This window comes from Pinus tabuliformis, chromosome 6, assembly GCF_031772625.1.
Source record: "Pinus tabuliformis cultivar Carrire ecotype Pingquan chromosome 6, CPIR1, whole genome shotgun sequence".
In the NCBI taxonomy this organism is placed as follows: Eukaryota; Viridiplantae; Streptophyta; class Pinopsida; order Pinales; family Pinaceae; genus Pinus; species Pinus tabuliformis.
The window spans coordinates 975983940-976008584 of NC_142292.1; the positions used below are offsets into that span (position 1 = coordinate 975983940).

Sequence of the window (24645 nt, forward strand, 5' to 3'; positions counted from 1 at the left end):
TGCTGTTCTGTCTGTCATTTTTTATTGGCTGGCCGTGTCTGTCATTTGCGTTTTATTTCTGAACGCTGGCTTGCTCTACATAACCTCAACGCACTAGCCAGCCTTTAGTTGTGGAAATTTATGAGAAATTCGGGGGGCGTTCGGGGATGCTGCTGTCGGAAACAATTTTTATAAGATCGATCAGTCGCTGAGGGCATCGTTTCTTATACAGCTGGGGTGAAAATCATTTATTGATGTCCCAGGGACTGGACGAGAATTTATTGAATTTTTTGAGGGATTTAAATTAAATTTGACATGTATTTGGTATTTGTAAGTGTAATGGGATTCTTTTGAGAGGTCCCAGGTTCGAAGATGGCGCCTGTTAAAACCATGACGTGGTCGCGGGTGGCGAAATCGGCCCAATCTTTCTGTGCGCACTGCTCGCTTCTCTCTTTTACGATTTTGCTGACGCTCAAGCTTGGCCTCCAATGGCACCGCTCCTGGTGGTGAGCTCTTGTTGATCAATGTCTTTCAATTTACCTTGTATGGATGAGCAGGGGAAATTTCCAACACCAGAACTTGCTTTCTGTGAAAATACACAATCCCGAAGTTAAAGCTGAAGTTATAGGTTGATTATGTTTAAATTCTTTTTTTGTAAATACACAGTTCCGAAGGTAAAACTGAATTTATAGGCTGAATAATGGTAAAATTCACTGGATTTGGAGGATCCAGGGTTAAAGTTTGCACAGGCGGGTTAATTAACACGAAATTAGAAATGGTTTTGCTCTGTACACTGTCGAGCACACATGAGCAATTTAATCAAAGGAAAAGTGGAAACCCGGCTGATTATTGTTTAAATTCATCGAATTTTGAAGGAACGAGGCAAATCTTTAGATATGCGTGAATTAGAAGTGGCTTTGCTCTGTACACTGTCGAGTGCAATTATTTTGACTTCAGTTGTGCAGATTTAAAGCATATCAGGAATTCGTTTGAAAGAGTTAGGGCCGGTTCTGACTACCCGCCACGATTTACTATATGGAAGGCTTTGCAAACTGCAAATCAGCTGTAGTTATGTTGTAAAGTTGAATATAGAACAAAAAATAACAAGAAGAATTTGGGAATGTATGCTTCGAAAAATGAAATACTTTTGTAGACCACAGTGGTTGTAGTTGTGTTATTTCTTCAGGAATTTTTAATCTCTCCGGCGAGAGTTGGCGGTTTATTTTACTTTTGGTTGATGACAAATCAAAGCCTTTCAAATCGAGGTTTTAAATATCAGTCCGTGCATTAAAATTATTGGTTTTTCAGAAGCATTAGGATTCGAAGAAATAAAATAATGCTTCTTGACAAATTTTCTTCAAGTGATTTGAACTGAAGGCAAATTAAAGATTGCACCGTGGACCTTTGAAATCACCGTTTTTTGCAGTCAAGACGGATTCCAAAGAAGAACACCGGGAAAACAAATAAAATTCCTCGAGTTTTTCTTCAAGTGAATTGTGCAGTTCTTGATCTGGATGATCTAATAGAGAAATTTACTGCTGGTATTTCTACTGTGACAGCTCTTTCTAGTATTTGAAGTTTGCAGTCGTTGTTGCCCCAGTGTGGCTTTGTATTAAAATTCATTATAGTGCATTAATTCCTTGCTTCAACTGCTGCATAAAGAGTTTGGTGGGCTGATTGTAATCTTCTATGGAGAAAAGTTTTGTCAGTTGTTTTGTCAGAACATAATGCTGGTCATGAGTAAACTCTTATTTTCATGTAATGGATTGTAATCGGTGCTTGCTGGTTGAACTCTTATCATTTGCTGCACATGTATAAAGGATATTGCTCTGTACTGTGAGTAGGTAGTACTTTTCTGCACTGAGTAATAGTTGTAAGGTGTAAATCTGACATTGAAAAAAAAAAAAAATGGCTAGAATCAGTGAAGTATTAGAGTTCCTCAAAACTCTAATGTCGTCTACTACTCATGATATATTAAAAGTCAGCAAAGTTTCTCTCACAGATATTCAGGTCTATCTACAAAATGCACAGGAAAAGATTGATTTTTTGCAGCTTGAATCACAGCTACAGCAAGAAGAATTAAAACAGAGGAGTCATTCTGAACCTGTTTTTGTTCAGAACATTGAGACCTCCACCCATCAACAGCAAGTCAATAATGTTACAGTTCATTCAGATAAAGCAGTAAGGTTACATGCAGATGCAGAGGTTCAGCTTGCACTTCCCAAGCCCATCATCAGACCTTGGGAACAGCTTGTACACAACAAGCACAAAACTGGTCTTGGATATGACAAGGACTTGTCCTTTCATATTCCAAATTACTCAAAGCCCATTCAGTTTCAGAGTGCTGGATTCATTCATGACAGTTCAATTGCTCCTCATGACAGTTCACCTCCAGCTGTTCCAGATTCTGCCCCTCTTCCACAGCAACAACAACAACACCAGATCGTGAAATGCCAACACTGTGACCGAGTTGGCCATTTGAAAGATCAATGTTTTGATCTTCATCCACGTAAGCACTGTCATAAAACCAGTCATTCTTCACACAGATGCTTCAGAAATAAACGTCCTGCAAGAACAAAGATTCATCTTGGATGGATCGCTTCTTGGCAATGGGCATCAACAGCCAAGAAGATATTCCAAACACATGTTAGAACTTGTTCCAGAGTATTGAACAGTCTTGCAGTTGAGTTTTCTCCATCTTCTCACCTTGTATCTGACAGGGGGGGAAATGATGGTCATCTACAAGCTTCAAAGTCACATCAAGCGAGCCTGAGCCACAACCTGCCACACCAGTTTCAGAGTTGTAGCCAGAGACTAAGATGCCCGTGAACATGCCTTCAGTTGGCAATCTGGGACACTTCCTCTAGCAGAAGACTTCAGCTTCTTGCCAGTTTTGGAAGAATTCCAGGAACACAATTGAGAACACTTCCTCTAGCAGAAGACACCAGCTTTTTGCTAGCTTTGGAAGAGTTCCAAGAATTGCATTAAGCATTCCAGAGTTGTTGGTCATCCTTAAACCATCACAGGTTGAGACTTCCCTTTTAAAGTTGAAGTTTTACCTTTTATGTGGGGTGAGACCTCCCTTTTATGGTTGAAGGTTTCCCTCTTTAAAACAATAGGATCACTTCCTCTAGCAGAAAACTTCAATTTCTTGCAAGTTTTGGAAGAGTTCCGGGAACTGCACTAAGCGTTCCAGTGTTGGTGGTCATCCTTAAACCACCGCCCTTTATACCAACATTTCAGATAGCACATTCAGCCTAGTGCTGCCATGCATATTTGCACATTTTATATTACAGCTCTCTTCTTGGACTCATACATAACCCTTCGGATTAAGGGGGGGAATGTTGGACACCTAATCCTCAATGGGTTAGTGTGGAAGTCGAATGGACAAAAGGAGTCCAAGAGACCTTGGGATGTGAAACCCAACGGTCACAATATGTACTATAAATGTATATCAGTTGTTAATAAAAATTGTACTGCATGTTTTATCTTCCCTATTTTCTCTTGCTGCCCACGTGTGTTTAACAATGTAGAGCTATCTTGCATTGACATTTGATTTAGAAGTATGCTCTAGATATAGAATGCTCTAATTGGTTTTAAATAAATCTCTAGAATTTCTTATCATTGTTTATGGCTAAATCTATATGGAACTAATTCTTGATTGAAGTTTTGTAGAGGGAAAATCTTGTTAGGATTATAGAATCAAGCGTGGGGGAAGTCTTTGGAGAGACCAACCCACTCTTGATACATTCTTAAAGGAACTCTCATTTGTTCTTTGAACCTTCATAGTCTTATCTTACAAAGTGGTTTTGCAGGGATTTCGGCACATAAGTTGTACACAAGCTGAGAAATTCTAAATTTAAATCTCTTAAAAAAAAACATTGTACTTCATTTCTTTCATTTGCTATCTAAGAGCTTGAAGATGGCTAAGCAAAAACGAGAGTTTACTCTCACTCTTTAGCTTAGCCTTTTGTAAATTATAATTGTACATATATATTTTATCTTGTTGATTTTTCCATTAATACTAAACTTCTTTTGTAGCCATTGTTTGGATTGTTTGCTAACTCTTGTGTGGCAAATTTTGAAGAGCAACTTCCTGCAACATCTAACAAGTGTTTGCAAGACCTTTGGCAAGTGTTGGGGGTTCGATTTCCAAGGATGTCGTGAGCCCTTTTGACACTTATTTTGGCCAAGTCGAGTTCACTAGAGGGCTGCCCATTTTCCTCTTTAAGCTGTGGGAATTTGGAGGAAACTCACACCTTGTTTCCCTTGCATAAGTTTTGTGAGATCTTGTCACTACTTTCTTAAGAGAGGAGGTCTAGTGTCCAAGTTTCAAGAAATTATTGTGAGGACTCTCCTTGAAGTATAGTTGAGAACTTTGAAGGGCCCTCTTCTTATTGTAATATTAATAAAAGATCTAACTTGCTTGTGGGAGCTTGAGATTTCTCCCATGGTATCCTATCTCCCCATTTAGAGGGAGGCTTCTCTTGGGTGGATTGACATTTGCATGGTTTAAGATTTCATACTTCATTCACTTACATGCATGCTCTAATTGGGAATTAACACAACCTCACTATCACATTTCATTAAGTTAAAGTTTGTTACAATTTCATTTGAGCTTTGCATTTTCTTTCTCATTGTTGCTTGGAGCTACAAGATTACACTTTACTTTGGGCAATTCATTTACATGCAAGCATTTTATATTCTTAACAAACTTTGATTCGTTTCCATTTACTTGGTAAATTGTTTCATGAGCACTTGAATACATGCTCCAATTTTATGCTACATTGTTATCTTTAATATTGGAGCAATTTATTGTCATTGTCTATTTGAAACAAATTTTACTTTCAAGCAAATTACTTGTATCATTTTAATTCATTGATGAAACACATGCAACACTTGTAAGCTAATTTTATTCCTCCAATTGAAGTTATAATTGCAACTTATGTTGAACACTATTTCATTTTCAAGCATTGCAAATCAATCTCTTTGAAGTATTTGCACGTATCATTATTTTAATTTGGGGAATTAACACAATTTGCATTTCATCTAGGCATTTTAGTGTAGGAAGGCCCCAAGCCTCATTAAAATTTTACCTCCAACATAAGTTGGTTGAAGTAGACATCTTAGGGATCCTCTACTCCTCTATTGACTCCTCACTGTGAGATCCATATCATTGGACGAGGGTGAGGTCTGAGGATTGAAGAGTTAAATTGTAATCTTGTTGTAGAGCTAATTAATAAAACTAACCAAGATCACTTTCCATTACATTTACTTTACTTGTCTCTTGATGGTTTGAGTTTTCATATGCAAAGTCTATTCCAAAAGCAAGTATTGTAATCATTTCAAACAAGTGTTTTCTTTTCATGTTTCAAGTCTAATTGCATATTGATGTCTTGGTTTAACACTTCCTTTCTTTTACATTTCCAAGTTAATTACTAATTTTTGGGTTTTGGCAAGATATGTTTCACATGTTTTGATTTATAAAGTTGATTATCTCAAAAGCATTTTGTATCTTACATAACTTGTGTTAACAATTCTTATTTACATTTCAGGGTTACTTTGTTTTCTCTTTTGAAAGCATTGCATTTTACTTTGAGCAAATATATCTTTAAATTGTTGAGCAAATTCCTTATAAGGCACTGGTTTTATGGTTTTTAATCATATTAGATTGGCATTATTATTTCAAGTTGCTCACTTCATGTTTGCCCATAAATCCTTAAAAGTAATCCATTTTCACTATAACCCTCTCCTAGAAACTCACATCTTGTAACTTAACTTTTCATTAGGGACCACCCCCCTTAGCTAACCTAGGAGATAGCTCAAATGGAGAGAGTCGGGATTAGTGTGACAGCCCCTTCTCTGAGTTTCCTGCCACTAACCACACCTTGTGGGGTTGAAGGCTTTTCTCACTGACTTGTAGGTAGGTGTAGGCGGTAGGGTCAACACCACTGTAATATTCCTAGTGGGAAATATTAAGTGATAACAACAAATAAAACATAAACATGTAACCATAAAACTAACACACTAGCATAATTACAAATTGCACTAGAAATTGTACCAAGAGCTGAGCCACTTTATTAACTGAAAAAACAATGTACATATAAATGAAGAAGAGGAACCTGGGCTTGCTACAACAAGCTAGTCAAGTCCCAGGTGAAAATGGAGTTGCCCAAGTGCTCGAAACTGCTCTCCCCAAGTCTCTGCGCAGGCCCAATTAATTTTGTTACTGCTAGATGGAATGGAATTGGTGTTTCAGACCTCTAAACTACTCGGAAAATTCCATGAAATTAATTGGAGCCTCCTCACAAGGAACCCAGAATAACCCAGAAAAATCTCACTAACCCAATTGGTAGAAATGGTCCCAGAGTGAACTACGCCCTTCTCCAATATTTTTTCTGCTAACTAAAACACTGATTTCTGCTAGAAATACTGCCCAAAAATTTCTACGAAATTAACCCCGGACTCCTCTCACCAAACCCAAAAAAGCCCAGAAAGAGTTGTTGGACACAGATTGTCATTGATGTCAATATGGCAATATTCAAGGAGCAGACAAAGCCAAGAGGAGCACACAGAGCTATTAGAGCTAAGAGGAGGAGACAGAGCCACCAAAGGAGCAAACAACACAAAGAGCAGACAGAGCCAATGGAGGCATGCAAATAAGTCATTGGAGAGCTTATATGCATGCAGGTAACAACTATCGGGAGCCATCGGAGAAATGAAGGCAGCAAGACCTGTATATGCATTTAAGGCAAACAGAGGCAGAAAGACTTGGGTATATAGACTTAACACTATCGGCAGGCAAATACACTATCGAAGGCGGATTGGGGACTTGAAACCTTATACACGGGAGCGCTGAGAAATATTGGGTCTGGTATCTCATATCACATCACAAAAATGGAGTGGTTTGTGTTAACGCCAAGCCCTGACCCTGTGCGACTTGCGATCGCCAATAGCGATATCGCATCGGACCTCTGCCAAGGGCAACCCCCAATTGTGATGAACGTATGCGGACCCGCCGCTACATTACAATATGACTTAACCTGTCATCGCATCCATCACAGATCGCAAGCTGTGAAGCCTTGCCAGATTGCAATAAAGTTGTGGACCCAATGGGCATATAAACCATGCTTTAATACCATATCGCATCCGGTCCATCGGTGCAATGGAGGATCGGTTGTCGGCCATCGGCGAAGTCATGGGTCCAATATATAAAGGACCCCGGAAGTCACAAATCGCCGCTTGTGATTTAAGCAACGAACTCGATACAAGAATACACTGAACGTCAGGTAAATGGGGTGATTCATGGCGACACTGATTGCGATTGGGCGTGGCTGTCCGTTAAATAAAGCGGAACTCTGTGTATGCCCGACATCATTCCCAAAAGGAGCACTGCTACGATAAACAGGGAAGATGTGTTCTCCGTGGATCGTTTGGACCTGTCCATTGAATCAACATGTCTCAGCAGTGTAGGTGAAGCACGAAGAGACAAAGAAAACCACAGAGACCAAAGAGGAAGCCGTAGCGACCGAGTAGGAAGCCTAGGCGGCAGTGTAAGCAGAAACGAAGAGACAGAGGCATGGGGAATGAATAAATATAGTAAAAACAGAGAACTCTAGTTGTTGTTGCGGTGAAGAACGAGTGTGTGAGGTAGCAGAAGCAGCAGACGTTGTAGAGGCAACAGAAGTAGCAGAGGTAGGAGAGCACGAGTGAGAGACCCTTAGCTGAACAGAGTTTAGCAGCATACGAGTTTACACCAAGGTTGGGTTGGAGCCCAAGAGGTTGGAGCCTTAGAACTGAATAGGATTGAAGTCTTTGGGAGTTGGTGCTCCTAAGTCCAAGATTGGTGTCTTGGGGAAACAGAGTTAGTGCTATGGAGGTTGGAGCCTCACTGAAAGTCCAAGTTGGAGCTTGGCAACTATTCACAATCAGATATATACTTATATTGTATTTATTTCATTGCACTGTATTGAGTTTTAATAAAAGCATTAATTCCAACTGTTGATTTCTATGTTCTGTATATACACATACATATCTATATATGCTTTTGGCAATCACTAGAACAATTATAAGATAAAGTAAGAAATACTGATTCACCCCCCTCTCAGTATTTCCAACAATTGGTATCAGAGCAGGCTTCTTCATACTAGCCTAACAGCTTGAAGAAGGATCCGCAGCCATGATGAGAAATCACGAAGCATCAGGAAGACCTCCTTTGTTCGATGGCACTAACTTTGGTTTCTGGAAGAAAAGAATGACCTACTACTTAATGTCCATTGGACCTGAAGTCTGGCATTTTGCTCAAAATGAATACCAAACAACTTCCACTCTTCCAACAGACCCAGACGAGACGAAAGCCTACATCGGAAATGCAAAGGCCTTGAACTCCATCACTAGTGGAACCACTGATTCCGAGTTTACAAAAGTCATGCATTGTACCTCTGCCTAAGAAATGTGGGAGAAGCTAGTTGGCTTGTACGATGGAGACTCAAAAGTCAAAAAGGCAAAGCTTCAAACTCACAGAAGACAATTTGAAAGTTTGAGGATGGAAGATGAAGAAGATATTACAGCATACCTCTTTCGAGTAGCTGAAGTGGTAAATTCCCTGAAAGGATTGGACGAAAAAATTGAAGAAAGTACCATTGTTCAAAAGGTATTAAGGTCTCTTCTAGACAGATTTGACTCCAAAATAAGCGCTATAGAAGAAGCAAAGGATCTGGATACCCTTAAAATGGATGAACTCCATGGAATTCTCACTGCCTATGAAATAAGGAAAGGTGGCCCAAGCTCCAAAGATGCAGCATTCAAGGCCTCAAAGTCAAAGAAGGGGAAAGAAAGGAATGACTGTAGTGATGAGTCAGATGTGGAATCCGAATTGGCTCAATTTGTATGAAAGCTGAAGAGAGGATCTAAGCTTAAAGGCAAGTATCCTCTTATTTGTTTTAAATGTGGTAAAATAGGTCATTATGCAGCAAAATGTCCTCATAAACATGACAGTAATGATGAAGGAAATTCTAAAAGAATGGCACACAAAAGAAAGGGTTCAATAATAAAAACTTCTTCTCCAAGCAAGATGAGTCTGATGACGATGAGTTTATGGTCATCGAAAAGAAATCAGATGAGGAAAGTGATCATGATGAAAGCTAAGAAACATTATTCATGGCACTTGCAGATGATGATGACTCGGGGATGGAAGGAAATGTAGATGAACTGTTAATAAGCACCATTGAAGAAAATGAGAAACTATGGAACAAAATCATTTCTCTCAAAGTGGAAAACGAGGAAATAAGAAGGAGAGAAGATTTCTTGGAAGCAAAGCTTAAAGAAAAATAAGAGACTTGTGAAGAACGTGAGGCCGAAATAGTGTCTCTGAGAAAGGAGTTGGAGCAAATTAAAAAGGGCTGTAAAAGCTCTCAAATACTTGAGACTATTCTGAAAAATCAAAAACCTCAACATGACAAGTCTGGAATAGGTTTCAAAGGAGAATCCTCAAGCACTAAGAATAGTGCAAAAAGCTATGCCAATGCACTTTCTTGCAATCCAAAGATGAAAAAGTGTGTTATCAAAAGTGCATCCCAAATCCCAAGAATGAAGAGAGAATTACTCCAAAGAAGAATGTGGAGTCGAATCATGGACACTATAGCAAATACAAACCTGTACTCCACCAAGGGCCCATCGCAAATCCAAAGAACGAGGGATGAGTAATTCCCAGGAAGGAAATCGACTCAAATTGTGGTTGCTTCAACAGGTACAAAACCATCTTTCTTGGACACTGCTTTCACTGTAAAAGCTTTGGTCATCAAGCCAGACATTGTATGGCTCGCAGAAGTGAAAAGACAAAGCTAAAGGACCGAATAATCAACTCATATGCCCCCAAAAGGCAAGGAAAAATCCAAACCTTCAATTCATTTGATCCCTTGACCAAATTTGATCTGATTTGCTCTTTCTACTACAATAATGGACACTATGAACAAGAGTGTCCACTCAAAGGAAGAAAGACGTGTAGCTAGAACTCTAGCATGGATAAATTTGGCCTGGCTCTATATGCTCAAAATAATGGAAACCATTGGTTTGTGGATAGTGGGTGCTCCAGACACATGACAGGAGACAAAAGGAAGTTTGTCTCACTGAGCAAAAAGGAAGGGAATGTGTCCTTTGGAAGTGGATCTTGCAGAATTGCAGGAAAAGGAACAGTTACTCTGATCAATGGAAAAGGAAAAGCTCAAGATGCTCTGCTAGTTGATGGACTCAAACACAACCTCCTGAGTGTCAGCCAAATCTGTGATCAAGCACATAAAGTTGTTTTTAGCACCAAAGACTGTGAAATAAGGAACTCTACCTCAGGGGAACTTGCGGCAAAAGGGGTGAGAACATTAGACAACATTTACATTCTGAACAAGATTCAAGAAAATAAATGCTACTTGAGTCAGACAGATGAGAGTTGGCTGTGGCACAAGCGACTTGGACATACAAGCTTCGAAAATCTGATCAATATCAGCAAGATCAAAGCTGTACGAGACATCCCAAGGCTGTTCAAACCAAATCAAGGAGTATGTGGTCCATGTCAACATGGAAAGCAGACCAGAACCAGCCACAAGGCACAGGAACTCTGTACATCGAAGCCCTTGGAGATCATCCATGCTAATGTGTGTGGGCCAACTAGAAATCAAGCACTCCAAGGAGAAAGGTATTTGGCGTTATTTGTTGATGATTATACTAGAATGATGTGGATATATTTCATAAAGTATAAATATGAAACTTTTGAGTGTTTTATGAATCTAAAAGCCCTTGTAGAAAATGAAAAAGATTCAAAAATTAAGTGCCTCAGAACAGACAGAGGAGGAGAATTCACATCAAACGAGTTTAGTGAGTTCTGTAATATTCATGGAATTAGAAGGGAATTCTCGGCTGCCAGAACACCTCAGCAAAATGGGGTAGTTGAAAGAAGAAATCGAACAGTCCAAGAAATGGCAAGAACTATGCTATTAGCAGCAGACTTACAGCCTAAATTCTGGAGAGAAGCAGTAGGGACAACTGTCTATACATTAAATCGAACTCAATTAAGACCAAATTGTTAAAAAACTCCTTATGAGCTAAGGAAAGGAAGACCTACTTTGGTAAAGTACTTCAAGATCTTTGGAAGCAAGTGCTTAATAGAAATAAATGATGGTTCACCAGGAAAGTTTGATTCTCGGGTTGATGAAGGGATATTTCTTGGATACTCTACACGGAGCAAGGCTTACAGGTGCTACAATTATAGATTGAAGAAAATAGTTGAAAGCATTCATGTAAAGGTTGATGAAGATCTTCTAGAAAAGGAAATTGAAGATCATGAAGATGACTTTCTCATTGAAGAAGAAGAACCTAAAGAAGAAGAGATAGATGAGGAAGAAGAAGAAGAGCAAAGAGAACCACCTCATACCCCTTCAAAGATGAAGTATGTCGAAAGATATCATCCAGGAGAACAGATCATTGGCAATAGAGATGAAGGTGTGCAGACCCGAAGAAGGATAACAATTACATCCAAGAGAAAAGTCATTGCCCTTCTATCTATGATAGAACCAGAAACATTTGCAGAAGCAAGTCAGGATCCTCATTGGGTAAAAGCCATGGAGGAAGAAATGTCCCAAATTGAGAAGAATAAGACATGGGAGCTGGTACCTCGTCCAAAGGACAAAAACATAATAGGAACCAAATGGGTGTTCAAAAATAAAATGAATGACAAGGGACAGGTTATCAGAAACAAAGCAAGACTTGTCTGCAAAGGCCATTCACAAATTGAAGGAATTGACTTTGAAGAGACATTTGCACCAGTAGCCCGTATGGAAGCTATCAGAATGTTCTTAGCATTTGCTTGCTCAAAAGGATTCAAAATCTATCAAATGGACGTGAAATCAACATTTCTAAATGGGGAACTCAAGGAGGAAGTCTACATGGAGCAGCCAGAAGGGTTTGATCTAACAACAGGAAAGGACTTAGTCTGTAAGTTGAAAAATGCTTTATATGGGTTGAAACAAGCTCCTAGAGCTTGGTATGCAAGACTGGATCACTATCTACAACAACAAGGCTTCAAAAAGGGAGTGGCTAGAAGCAATCTATACATAAAGACAGATCAAGGTAAGTTACTAGTTGCTCTTGTTTATGCCGATGATCTGATTTTTGCTAGTAATAAGGATGAAATGAGCCATGAATTTTCTCAAAACATGTCAAAAGAGTTTGAGATGTCAATTATAGGAGAGCTGCCCCACTTCCTTGGACTTCAAGTATCTCAAACCAGAGCAGGATTGTGTATATCTCAAACCAAATATCTAAAAGACATGCTCAAAAATTATGGAATGGAGGATTGTGCACCCGTGAGCACACCTATGACCACAAACTACAAATTGAGCAAAGATGATGACTCCCCTCTAGTAGATGCAACTCATTACAGGTCAATGATTAGAGCCCTTCTATACTTAACAGCTACACGACCAGACATAATGCAAGCAGTAGGAATTGTGGGAAGATTTCAATCTTCTCCCAAACAATCCCATTTATTAGTTGTAAAAAGAATTCTCAGATATCTGAAGGGAACTTCTGATTTCGGTCTTTGGTACCCAAAGAGCTCAACACTGACTGTAACTGCATACACCGATGCTGATTGGGCTGGAAGTATAGATGATGGGAAAAGTACCAGTGGAAATGCATTATTCCTAGGAGACTGTTTGGTATCCTGGCTCAGCAAAAAACGGTCATCCATATCATTATCCACAGCTGAAGCCGAGTATATTGCTGCAGCAAACTGTTGTACTCAGATACTATGGATGAAGGAAGCTCTAAAATATCTCAACATATGTACAGATCAACCAATTACCGCCTATTGTGACAACACAAGTGCTATCAGTCTCAGCAAAAATCCTATGATGCACTCAAGAACCAAACACATACCAATCAAGTATCATTTCCTTCGTGAGCAAGTAGTTGAATGAAACATCGTCCTGGAATATATCAGTACTAAGGAGCAAATAGCTGATATTTTCACAAAACCTCTTCCTCGAGAAGCATTTGAACATCTGCGTCAAAAAATGGGAGTTACTTCTTTATCATCACTCAAATTCATTCATAAGGATGTAACAGGACAGGGGGAGCAGGTTGACAGGGGGAGTCCGTATGCATTCCTTTGTCATTGATGTCAAAGGGGAGAGAGCAAAAGAATATTGCCATCAATAACAAAGGGGGAGATTGTTGGACACAGATTGTCATTGATGTCAAAATGGCAATATTCAAGGAGCAGACAGAGCCAAGAGGAGGAGACAGAGCCACCAGAGGAGCAAACAGCACAAAGAGCAGATAGAGCCAATGGAGGCATGCAAATAAGTCATCGGAGAGCTTATATGCATGCAGGTAACAGCTATCGGGAGCCATCGGAGAAATGAAGGCAGCAAGACCTATATATGCATTTAATGCAAACAGATGCAGAAAGACTTGGGTATATAGACTTAACACTATCGGCGGGCAAATACACTATCGGAGGCGGATTGCGGACTTGAAACCTTATACACAAGAGCGCTGAGAAATATCGGGTCTAGTATCTCATATCGCATCGCAAAAAAGGAGTGGTCTGCGTTAATGCCAAGCCCTGACCCTGTGCGACTTGCGATTGCCAATAGCGATGAGCGTATGCGGACCCGCCGCTACATTACAATATGACTTAACGTGTCATCGCATCCGTCGCAGATCGCAAGCCGTGAAGCCTTGCCATATGAAAGCACCGATTGTGATAAAGCTATGGACCCGACGGGCATATAAACCATGGTTAATACCATATCGCATCTGGTCCATCAGTGCAATGGAGGATCGACGGTCGGCCATTGGCGGAGTCATGGGTCCGATATATAAAGGACCCCGGGAGTCACGAATCGCCGATTGCGATTTAAGCAGCGGACTCGATACAGGAATAGACTGAACGTCAAGTAAATGGGGTGATTCATGGCGACACTGATTGCGATTGGACGTGGCTGTCCGTTAAATAAAGCGGAACTTTGTGTATGCCCGACATCATTCCCAAAAGGAGCACTGCTATGGTAAACAGGGAAGATGTGTTCTCCGTGGATCGTTTGGACCTGTCCATTGAATCAACGTGTCTCAGCAGTGCAGGTGAAGCATGAAGAGACAAAGAAAACCACAGAGACCAAAGAGGAAGCCGCAGCAACCGAGGAGGAAGCCTAAGCGACAGTGTAAGCGGAAATGAAGAGATAGAGGCATGGGGAATGAATAAATATAGTAAAAACAAAGAACTATAGTTGTTGTTGTTGCGGTGAAGAACGAGTGTGTGAGGTAGCAGAAGCAGCAGAGGCTGTAGAGGCAGCAGAAGTAGCAGAGGTAGGAGAGCACGAGTGAGAGACCCTCAGCTGAACAGAGTTTAGCAGCATACGAGTTTACACCAAGGTTGGGTTGGAGCCTCAGAACTGAACAAGATTGAAGTCTTTGGGAGTTGGTGCTCCTAAGTCCAAGATTGGTGTCTTGGGGAAACAGAGTTGGTGCTCTGGAGGTTGGAGCCTCACTGAAAGTCCAAGTTGGAGCTTGGCAACTATTCACAATCAAATATATACTTATATTGTATTTATTTCATTGCACTGTCTTGAGTTTTAATAAAAGCATTAATTCCAACTGTTGATTTTTGTGTTCTGTGTATACATATACATATCTATATATGCTTTTGGCAATCACTAGAACTATTAAAAAAAAGTAAGAAATACTGATCCATCCCCCTCTCAATATTTCCAACAAGGATTTGGGTTGAATCCACCAACCCCCGGTGACCCCCAACAAGTGCAAATCGCCCAATCTGGACAGAAAAGGCCCCACAGTTTGATATTACGGAATTATGCCCAAATCTACCACTGGCTAAATTCTCCCTTGATGTATAAACCCAATCTCCGACCCTTATCTCTCTACAATTCTTCTCCATTCTTTCTTTGTGTAGGCTAAGCCAAAAACCCCTATGCATTTCCAAATGACGATAATTTCATCCCATAGATTTGTTTCTCTCTATCCCTGCAAAATCACCACAAAATTTCCGGCTCAACTGGGAAAATCCTCTTGCAAATAACCCAAACTCCAACTTGTTGTATGCTAGATCACAATGAATAACTCGAACTACCTCTACGCTCAGGAAATACGCAGAGCTAGGAATACCACTGTCAATGATGCTCTATGACTCTCCAAATTCCCAACTAGGGAGGCACTCGAAGTCCTCCAAAGAGGGGGTGGAATCCCACCTGGAATTCCTGTGGTAAACAACACTCTACCCTTGCGCTAAACAACTCCAAGAAAAGATGAAGTGTTAAGTGTAATAGTCAAAAGATGCTCCACAAAATGAGTCTTTCCTCCTTTTATATTTTCTCTCCATCCTTCTAGACTTCTTTTAATATTATTTTATTGGCAGGGGCCATTTTCCATTTAGTTACTTTTTCCACCATTTTAATAAAATAACAATTTGCTACCAATCTGCAATAAAATAATACTTGCCACCTTTCTCCCAAAATACTAGTTGCCCCTTTTAATTAATATTACCAAAATTGGGCAAAATTCCCATGCTCACAAAATTGGGGATATTACACCCTCCAACTCCAAATTGGATGACAAGCTATATCCTATCCTATTTTGTTGCCCTCCCAATGTAAACAAACCAGACTTGAAATAGTTTTCCAAGCTAACTATATGGAGTTCAAGGGGTTTTCAACTTATGTGATACTATGCTCATAATAATGGGTAAGACCAAAACTTGAAATAAATGGGATGAGGAGATAATATCACATAAGCCGAAAGCCCAGTGGACATCATTCAATGAAGAAACAAAACCTGCTAAGGGGCTCAACCCTCAAGACACCTCACCACCTACTTGGCTACAAAACTTCTACTCTGGATGGCATATCAATCAAACAAAGGGCTCCCCCTTAGACCTTGGGCATAGTACACCCATCCCAAGAGACCAAAGGCATAATTTATATATGCCCAATTATATTAGATCATGGACATCAACAAAACCAAAAACTTTTAGGAAATCAACTTGTCATGTGGAAATATGCTCAATATGATTACCCTAGAAACCAAGGGCAAAGGAAAACTAGATTTTGTTTAGAATTTCCATTTTTCTTTTACCTGTCACGATATGTTGGGAAAATTCCAAAGACAACTCGTAATATCTCCAAATCATCAAGTCTAACACCCTGCAGAAAGAGCGTGTACATTCATGCTAAAGTTATTGCAAACAATAAATGATTAGGAAATATCTTGCAAAGAAAGCATAATATTTAAAAACAAAATAATGTCTATTTAAGCAATAGGCTAGACAAATCACAAATGGCATACTCCACAGCATTTTATGTAAAAAACGTCACATTATTCGGTGGTTTTATTGTTTTACATCATTATTTCCATATCACTAGTAACATGGGTATGCAATACATGAATTGCACAGCTCAACATTTTAGTACATGTGAATTATGCTATGTGCATAAAGTAGAGAAGAATAATGAAACAAATATATTTCATTTGCAAGAGACAACAACATTCAAATCAAAGTTTGCAACATAGATTCTAGTTAGCAAAACATTTTTAGTAGGGACGTATATTCTCTTGATATTGAAGCTAAGGAAAATATGTCAGCACTCCTTGTGGGGAGTGGTAATATCTGTAATTGCGTATTGGCTCATCGAGATCTAAGCTTTGATGTACTTTATTTTTTAGCAGTAATCTAAAATAAGAAGAATCTCCAAAATAAACAAGTAAATATGTTATCATTTTTACATGGAGATATTCTGCATGTGATGTATAGTATGAAAATGACTGCATATTTTCTTCTTTCCTGACACATGCTAAAAGAAAAAAGTTAACTTTGACCTGATAATCAGGCATCAAGTCCCAGTAATCCTCCAACATTTTCTCTAGTGAAGGACGATTTGGTTGTGCATCCACATAGGTAAACAGGTATATAGTGCGATCTCTAGGACCAGAACCTGCTGGAAATGCCTGCATCACATTTAATGGTAAACAAAAAAGTTAAAAACAACTATTAAATTTGTTCCAAGTATCATATCTATTAGAAAATCTAAGAATCGGCTACACTTTTAAGAATTGCATCGAGTCAATACTCATTTTTTATATTGTTTTTTTGCTTCACCTTAACTCTTTGTAAGTACATTTTTTAATTACTTTCTACGTTCTCATTCTTTTTGTAAAAATACTTCTTATATTTACATGAATATATTTGTATCAAGATAAAAAAGAAAAAGAAAAATGGTATATACAGTTGTATCTACATCTTCTTCCTTAAAGCTACAAGAACAAAAATAAAATCTGAACAGGTACCAAACTCTAACAATTTGGCATAGTTGATCAACAAAAACCCTTTTGTCAAAAGATACATAAGTACCTCTTTTTCCTGTTGACCTTGCCGCCTACACCTACCTACAAGTCAATGAGAAAAACCTTCAACCCCACAAGGTGTGGTTGGTAGCAGGGAACTAAGAGAAGGGGTTGTCACACTAATCCCGACTCTCTCCGTTTGAGCTATCTCCTAGGTTAGCTAAGGGGGGTGGTTCCTAATGAAAAGTTAAGTTAAAAGATGTGAGTTTCTAAGAGAGTGTTATAGTGAAAATGGATTACTTTTAAAGTTTTAAGGATTTATAAGCAAATATGATGTGAGCAAATTGAAATAACAATGTCAATCATTAACATGAGAAAAACCATAAAACCAGTGCCTTATAAGGAATTTGCTCAACAATTTGAATATATATTTGTTCAAAGTAAAATGCAATGCTCTCAAAAGAGAAAGCAAAGTAACCGTGAAATGTAAACAAAAATTGTTAGCACAAGATATGTAAGACACAAAATGTTTTTGAGATAATCAACTTTATGAATCAAAACATGTGCAACATATCTTGCCAAAACCCAAAAATTAGTAATTAACTTGGAAATGTAAAAGAAAGGAAGTGCTAAACCAAGACATCAATATGCAATTGGACTTGAAGCATAAAAAGAAATGCGCTTGTTTGAAAGGATTATAGTACTTGCTTTTGGAATAGACTTTGCATATGAAAACTCAAACTATCAAGAGACAAATAAAGTAAATGTAATGGAGAGTTGTAATGTTCCAAACTTAAACAAACAGTGATATACAAAAGCCAATTCAATTTATGCACAAAAAAATTAAACGATCAACAAATACTCAATACACAACAAAAATGAGAACTAGTTGAGCCATTTTATTTATAATGGAGGAATGTACAATAGTGTGGAAAGAGCACTTGGGCTTGCCTCAAGGGCAAGCTAGACAGAACCTAGGTGTTAATAGTAATCCCAAATGATAGAAAGAAACTGCTCATCTAAAGCTCTGCGTTGTCTCCCAGTGACGACAACTGCTAGCTAGAAAGGAGCTCCAAGAAACCTCGCCTCCGGTGCTCGGAAAATGATGAAACTTCAGCCACAAGTTCCTTGGCCAAAACCAACAAAAACCTAGAAAGGGTCTGGCTTGAAACCAACTAGCCAGATTTGACCTCCTCTATGGCCTACGCCCTCCAAACAGCTCCAGCAATACAGCCTACAAGAAATGGCCACAAAGTCTTCCTCAAAGCTCTGAAAAGGGAGCACTCTCACCCCAAATAAATCCTCCAACCTCCACGACAAAGCTCAGCCTCAAGGGCTCATACTCTACCCACCAAATGAGCTCCCAAACACTACATCCATGCTGGCCCAGGTAGTGCGAAAGTCACACTACCAAGCCTGAAGCTCAATAAGCTCCCAAACTCGCCCAAGGGTGACAATCCTCCTTAGCCTCTCCTTCGGAAAATCTCACAACAAAACTCCACAAACAACTCGACCTCCTCTCTCACTGCGTCCTCTAGAAATACACACCACCTGGAAGCCAATGCTACTACTGGAAATCACAATGTGAATCTCCTCCTGAAGAAATGAAGGAAACCTTCCTAGGGTGACACTCGAAATCCCCCGAAGAAAGGGTGAGCTCTTCGCCTGAAGAACTCATGCTATAGTTTAAACAGCCAGTGACTCGACTAAGCAGCTCGAGCAACCAAGAGAAATCGATATACACTCATGAATGAATGAGAAGAGGAGAGTTGCCCTCCTTATATAGTTTTCGTGGGGGACTTTTCCCTCCATTTCATCCTCCATCGTGGGCCCCACTTAACCAACACCATGCAAAAGTTATCTCCCTTCCATGCATATCGAACTAGGGAGTGTGTAATTCCCTATTGAGAGTGGCCCCTATGTGTAACTTAACTACAAAAAAAAACATCTTCCCCTAGTCTAATCTCCTAATAGCATCGAATGGGGTCCACTAACTCCAAAATTGGCCCCATAATACAAAATTAAATCTTGTCCCAAAATGATTTAGGAAGGGGCATGACAATCCTCCCCTCCCAAATGTTGCTTGTCCCCAAGCAACTTCAATGTTGGATGCTCCAGAATGTGCTCTCCCTCCCAAGTGGCATCCTCATCTGGTAGATTCTTCCATCGCACCAAATATTCTCTGATTATCCTACTCCTGAGCTTCCTCTCTCTAGTTTCCAAGATGGCTTCTAGCTCTAAGATCAAATGCCCCTCATCATCAAGTGGAGGCAACTCCATGACTGCTGTAACGTGCTGCCCCCAACACCCTCTTGAGGCATGACACATGAAGTATGTTATGAGTCCTACTCCCTGGTGGTAGCTCCAACTCATAAGCCACCTCTCCAACTCTCTTGCTCATTCTGTATGGCCCAAAGAATCTCGGTTATAGCTTTTCAGCCCCCTTCTGCTCGAATGTGGACTGTCAATATGACTACAATCGAAGGTGTGAGAATTTCTGAATCTACACATTAGAAATCCTACTGCAATCATTGGTTTATCATCTCCTACTTGTTCTTTACATTCAACAAGTTATTTAATTATTTAAACAACGATGAAAACACTATTGCAGACTACACATACATACAAATCATGAACTGAAATAAAATGAGACAATCACACAAGGGACACCGTTATTTTGGACAATCATCCCCGAAAAAACCCAATGCGGGAAAACCAGTGTAGGAGCTCTAAGGGTCTTATTATTAAGCAGTCGTTCTGAATAGACTCTAGATGTCGTCTCGGCTATCCAGTTACAGAGATAAAAATATACTGGCAGAAACCTAAGTGAGATTACCTCACTTCACCCAACAAAAACCTCTTCGTTCCAACAACTGGACTAATCGTCCCTGGCTACCACTGCATTGCACCTACGCAGTAGGTACGTGGGCCTGCATGGAGCACACTAGCACACTGCATTAGCACTATGCTACCTCGTTTGCCTCCTGAAGCTCTAATGTTGGCTAGAGGGTGGCTCTTCCCTTTCACTAGAAATGCGTGGGCCCTCCCTGGCCCAGCGTCAGCCTCACAGGGTCTGCGTTGCCTCCTCTCACATCTCTCTGCATCTCTCTGCTGTATATTCGAGGTCCCGGAGAAGATCTTCTGACCTTAACTATCCCTGCCCCTCTGCTGCAACAAATCACTTGTTTGATTTTCTCAGCAGACCTTGCCCCAGAAAAATCGAACTCTTTGATCTCTCAAGCGTATCTCCAACTGACCCTCAAGCTTCCTCTTATACTTTTCCTATTGATGAATCAACCGCCGAGATTAAGTCCCTAATCAACAGCTAATATTAAAACAGAATTGATCCTCATCAATTAGAAGTTTTTCACCCATATTCTTATTAATACCCATTAATATTTTTATTTTCCTAAGTTTAAACTTAGTTACCCATTCAAAATAATAATTATTTTAATAACTCTTCATCTGGGTGGAATTTCTCCAAACGGTTTATAGGTTATGGAGATCTCATGTGTTCTAGACCCTCCACAAAATTTCGGAGCTAGAGCACATCCGATGCTACCCAAAATTAACACTCCCTATTAGCGAGGAATGTGCTCTAGTAACACTTCTCAACAGAAGTACTACACTGATCCACTGCATTGGTCCTCTGTGCTACTGATGCTTGGCCTGATGCCCTTCATCCACTACACTGTTGCTTCCTGTATTGCTGCCCATGACTCTGCCACTGCCACTGCTACATCTGTACTACAACTCCCTCTCAAAATGTTGCCTCATGTTGCCCATAGCACTGCCACTGCTAATTGTTGCATTGCAACTCAGTTGCTGAGAAGTAAGCAACTGAAACTTCACCCAAAAAATGACATGCTGGTCAGTATGGATGCCTCGTGATGCTGAAGCTACCTTTGCTGCTAATATGTGTTGACCCTTTGTTGCTACTGCATTGCTGCAAAATTGCTTTGTGCCTCTCGCACTGCTACAACATTCATTGCATTGCCTCAGACTTTGGCACCATAGCTTTGCCACTGTCGCTCCATCACACCTCGCTCCAACCAACACCTGTCATTTTGCTACTGTCGTTAAGGTCTCCCATAGTGGTATGTGATCCAAGAGTTTGGGCACCTCAAGGATCTTGCCCCAGTTCATGTATTCCTCTTAACTACAACTCCATGTTGCCCCACCTCTTCTCCAGAGGCGCATGAGCACTCATGGCACAATCATCATCCTCGCCTTCCTTGTCAGCTTTCGTTGGAGCAGCCTTTGAGTCAGAAGCCTCCCCTTGCCCTTCTTCTGGGGGCACTGAGTGGCATAATGACCCAGTTCCCCATAATTGAAGCATCTGACCTTGGTTATGTCCTTCTTCTTCCACTTCTGCTGCCCTTGCTGTCCCAATGATGCAAGAGTTGCATCCTCCTCCTCCTCCTTCTTGAGCCGGGCTCCCTTACCGCTACTCCCTGTCTTGCTCAACCTCCTGAGCTCTTCCTTTCAAAGAGCTGCCCACATCTCCTCCCAAGTGGGGAGAGTCGCTCTGCCCAAGATACTCTAGACAAAAGTCTCCCAGTCCTCAGTGACTGCATTTAGGGAAGTCCTAACCATGAACTCAGGATCTGGTGTAGACCCCACATAAGACAACTAGTCGTGAATCCCTTGCAACTTGAGAAGGAAGGGATCGATCTCCTCTCACTTCTGCATCTGGTATTGTCTCAACTGATTTTCTAATAGCATCTTTCGATGGATGGAAGAGCCCCAGTACAAGGTGGTCAACGCCTCCCACATCTCCCTTGTTGTTTCCTTCTCAGCAATATGTGGTACTACATGATCTTTAACCCCGTATAGGATTATGCACTTGGCCTTCGCCTGGTCCTCCTCGTACTTCTTTAACGGATCAGCGTCAACCGAATAACAACTACTTTCAATGCATAGTCCTTGATGCAATGTTTGTCTAGGATTGTTAGGATCCTGGCCTTCCAGATGACAAAATCAGATGCTCCATCCAATCTGTCCTGATCCCTCAACCCATTCATTGCCATCTATGTTCAAAAAATAGGACTGGTTTTCTTCTCCCTCTCCTGTTGTTAAGCTGGCAAGACTCGGATGTAGATTTCTTCAACGCTAGAAATCCTCTAAGGAACAAGATCCTCTAGATTCCCTCTAAGTCCTGATTTCCTTCACGGAAATCCTCCCACCAAATGTCAAATCACTCCTCTCCAATTCTACTTTGCCGCTGCAACCCGAATCTAGATTTCTTTGGCTAGAAATCTGTCATGGAAGTGACTCCCCCTACCTTGGCTCTATCTCCACATACATTGTTATGTACCAACTGAAACAACATCCCGCCAACTCCTCAAATCGAATCTTCTCTACTCCTCTACACCAACAACTGCTTGATTCGAACCTCTCAGGCTCTGCGCTAACCCAGAGAGCTGACGCAATGACTGCATGGGCTCCTCTCTGGCTCTGTGTCACCCCCTGCATGCTCGAAATGCTGACACAGGCACCATGTGAGCCTCTGCGTCACTCTTGCAGCTGCTCCTCTGCCTCTGAAACAACGTTGTCACCGGGACAGCTACTTCATTGTAGCAAATGCTTTGGATCTCTCGGCTAGTGTCTTCAGTCTTATATGATCTGCAATGCTCTGATACCAAGTGAAAAATTATGAATCTACACATCAAAAATCCTACTACAATCACTAGTTTATCATCTCCTACTTGTTCTTTCAACAAGTTATTTAATTATTTAAACAATGATGAAAACACTATTGCAGACTACACATACATACAAATCATGAACTGAAATAAAATGAGACAATCACACAAGGGACACCGTTATTTTTGGACAATCGTCCCCAAATAAGCCCAATGCGAGAAAGCCAGTGCAACAACTCTAAGGGTTTTATTATTAAGCAGTAGTTCTAAATACATTTCGGATTCCCTCTCGATTATCTAGTTACAGAGATAAAAATATACTGGCAGAAACCTAAGTGAGATTACCTCACTTCATCGGTGAAAATCTCTATGTTTCGGCACCGACTGATCGTCCCCGGCTACAACTGCTTTGCTCCTATGCAGTAGCTGCGTGGGCCTGCATGGAGCACATTGGGACATTGCGTCAGCACTGTGCTGCCTTCTACAGCTCTAACATCAACCTTTCTGGTTGCCGTTGACTCTACTGCTTCCGAAGCTGAATTCGTATTTCTGCTGGAGGGTGCCTCAACCCTTTCGCTGGAAATGCGTGGGCCCTCCCTGGCCCGCGTCAGCCTCACAGGGTTTGTGTTGCCTCCTATGGTGCCTCTCTGCCTCCCTCTACTGTGTATTCGAGGTCCCGGAGAAGATCCTCCGACCTAAACTATCCCTGCACCTCTGCTGTAACAGATCACTTGTTCGATTTTCTCAACAGACCTCGCTCGTGAAAAATAAAACTCTTTGATCTCTCAAGTGTATCTCCAACTGACCCTCAAGCCTCCTCTTATACTTTTCCTGTTGATGAATCAATAGCCAAGATTAAGTCCCTAATCAACAGCTAAGATTAAAACAAACTTGATCCTCGTCACTTAGAAGTTTCTCACCCATATTCTTATTAATACCCATTAATATTTTTATTTTCCTATGTTTAGACTTAGGAACCAATTAAAAATATTAATTATTTTAATAACCCTTCATCCAAGTGGAATTTCTCCAAACGATTTCGGGGTTCTAGAGATCTCATGTGTTCTAGCCCCTCCACAAAATTTTGGAGCTAGAGCACATCTAATGTTACACAAAATCAACAGAAGGTAGACCAAGTCACCTTCCTCAAATTGTCTCTCTACTCAATGCCAATTAGCATACATCTTCCGTTGGTTCTGGGTTGCCTGTACATTATCCTTAAGAGCATTGAGGGTATCTTCGTTGTCTAGGATCCAATCCTTGGCCTTTGGGGCCCTGCTGTCTCCAAAAACAATATCAGCGAAAGATAAAGCATCATAACCATATAAAGCACATAAAGGAGTCATACCAATGGACATATGATGGGTGTTGTTGTAACAATACTCTCCCAAGTGCAACCATCGAATCTAAGCCCTCTGCTGCACTATCACATAATTCCTGAGATAGTCCTCTAACCACTGGTTCACCCTCTCTGTTTGACCATCGGTCTGTGGATGATAGTTGGTGCTCAGGGTGAGCTCAGTGCCGACTAGTCTAAAGAGCTCTTGCTAAAATCCTCCCATGAATCAGCTATCCCTGTCACTAACTATGGTCTTAGGGAGTCCGTGCAAACGAAAGACCTCCCTGATGAACAACTATGCTACCTGTGAAGCTAAATATCGTGTCGGTATGG

At 40.5% G+C, this 24645-nt stretch overlaps 1 protein-coding gene across 2 annotated transcripts in view; it reads right to left on the bottom strand.

Annotated features, from left to right (window-relative positions):
* The window catches only part of LOC149262256 (Lycopene beta/epsilon cyclase protein), a 638941-nt gene that overhangs the window by 335916 nt on the left and 278380 nt on the right, over positions 1-24645 (bottom strand). For both annotated transcript variants that reach the window (XM_089423779.1, XM_089423775.1), the window contains exons 8-9: positions 16864-16992; positions 16123-16190 (exon numbers count right to left, since the gene is read on the bottom strand). In XM_089423779.1, coding sequence (XP_089279905.1) covers positions 16123-16190; positions 16864-16992 — 197 coding nt within the window. The remainder of the gene's footprint in view (positions 1-16122; positions 16191-16863; positions 16993-24645) is intronic.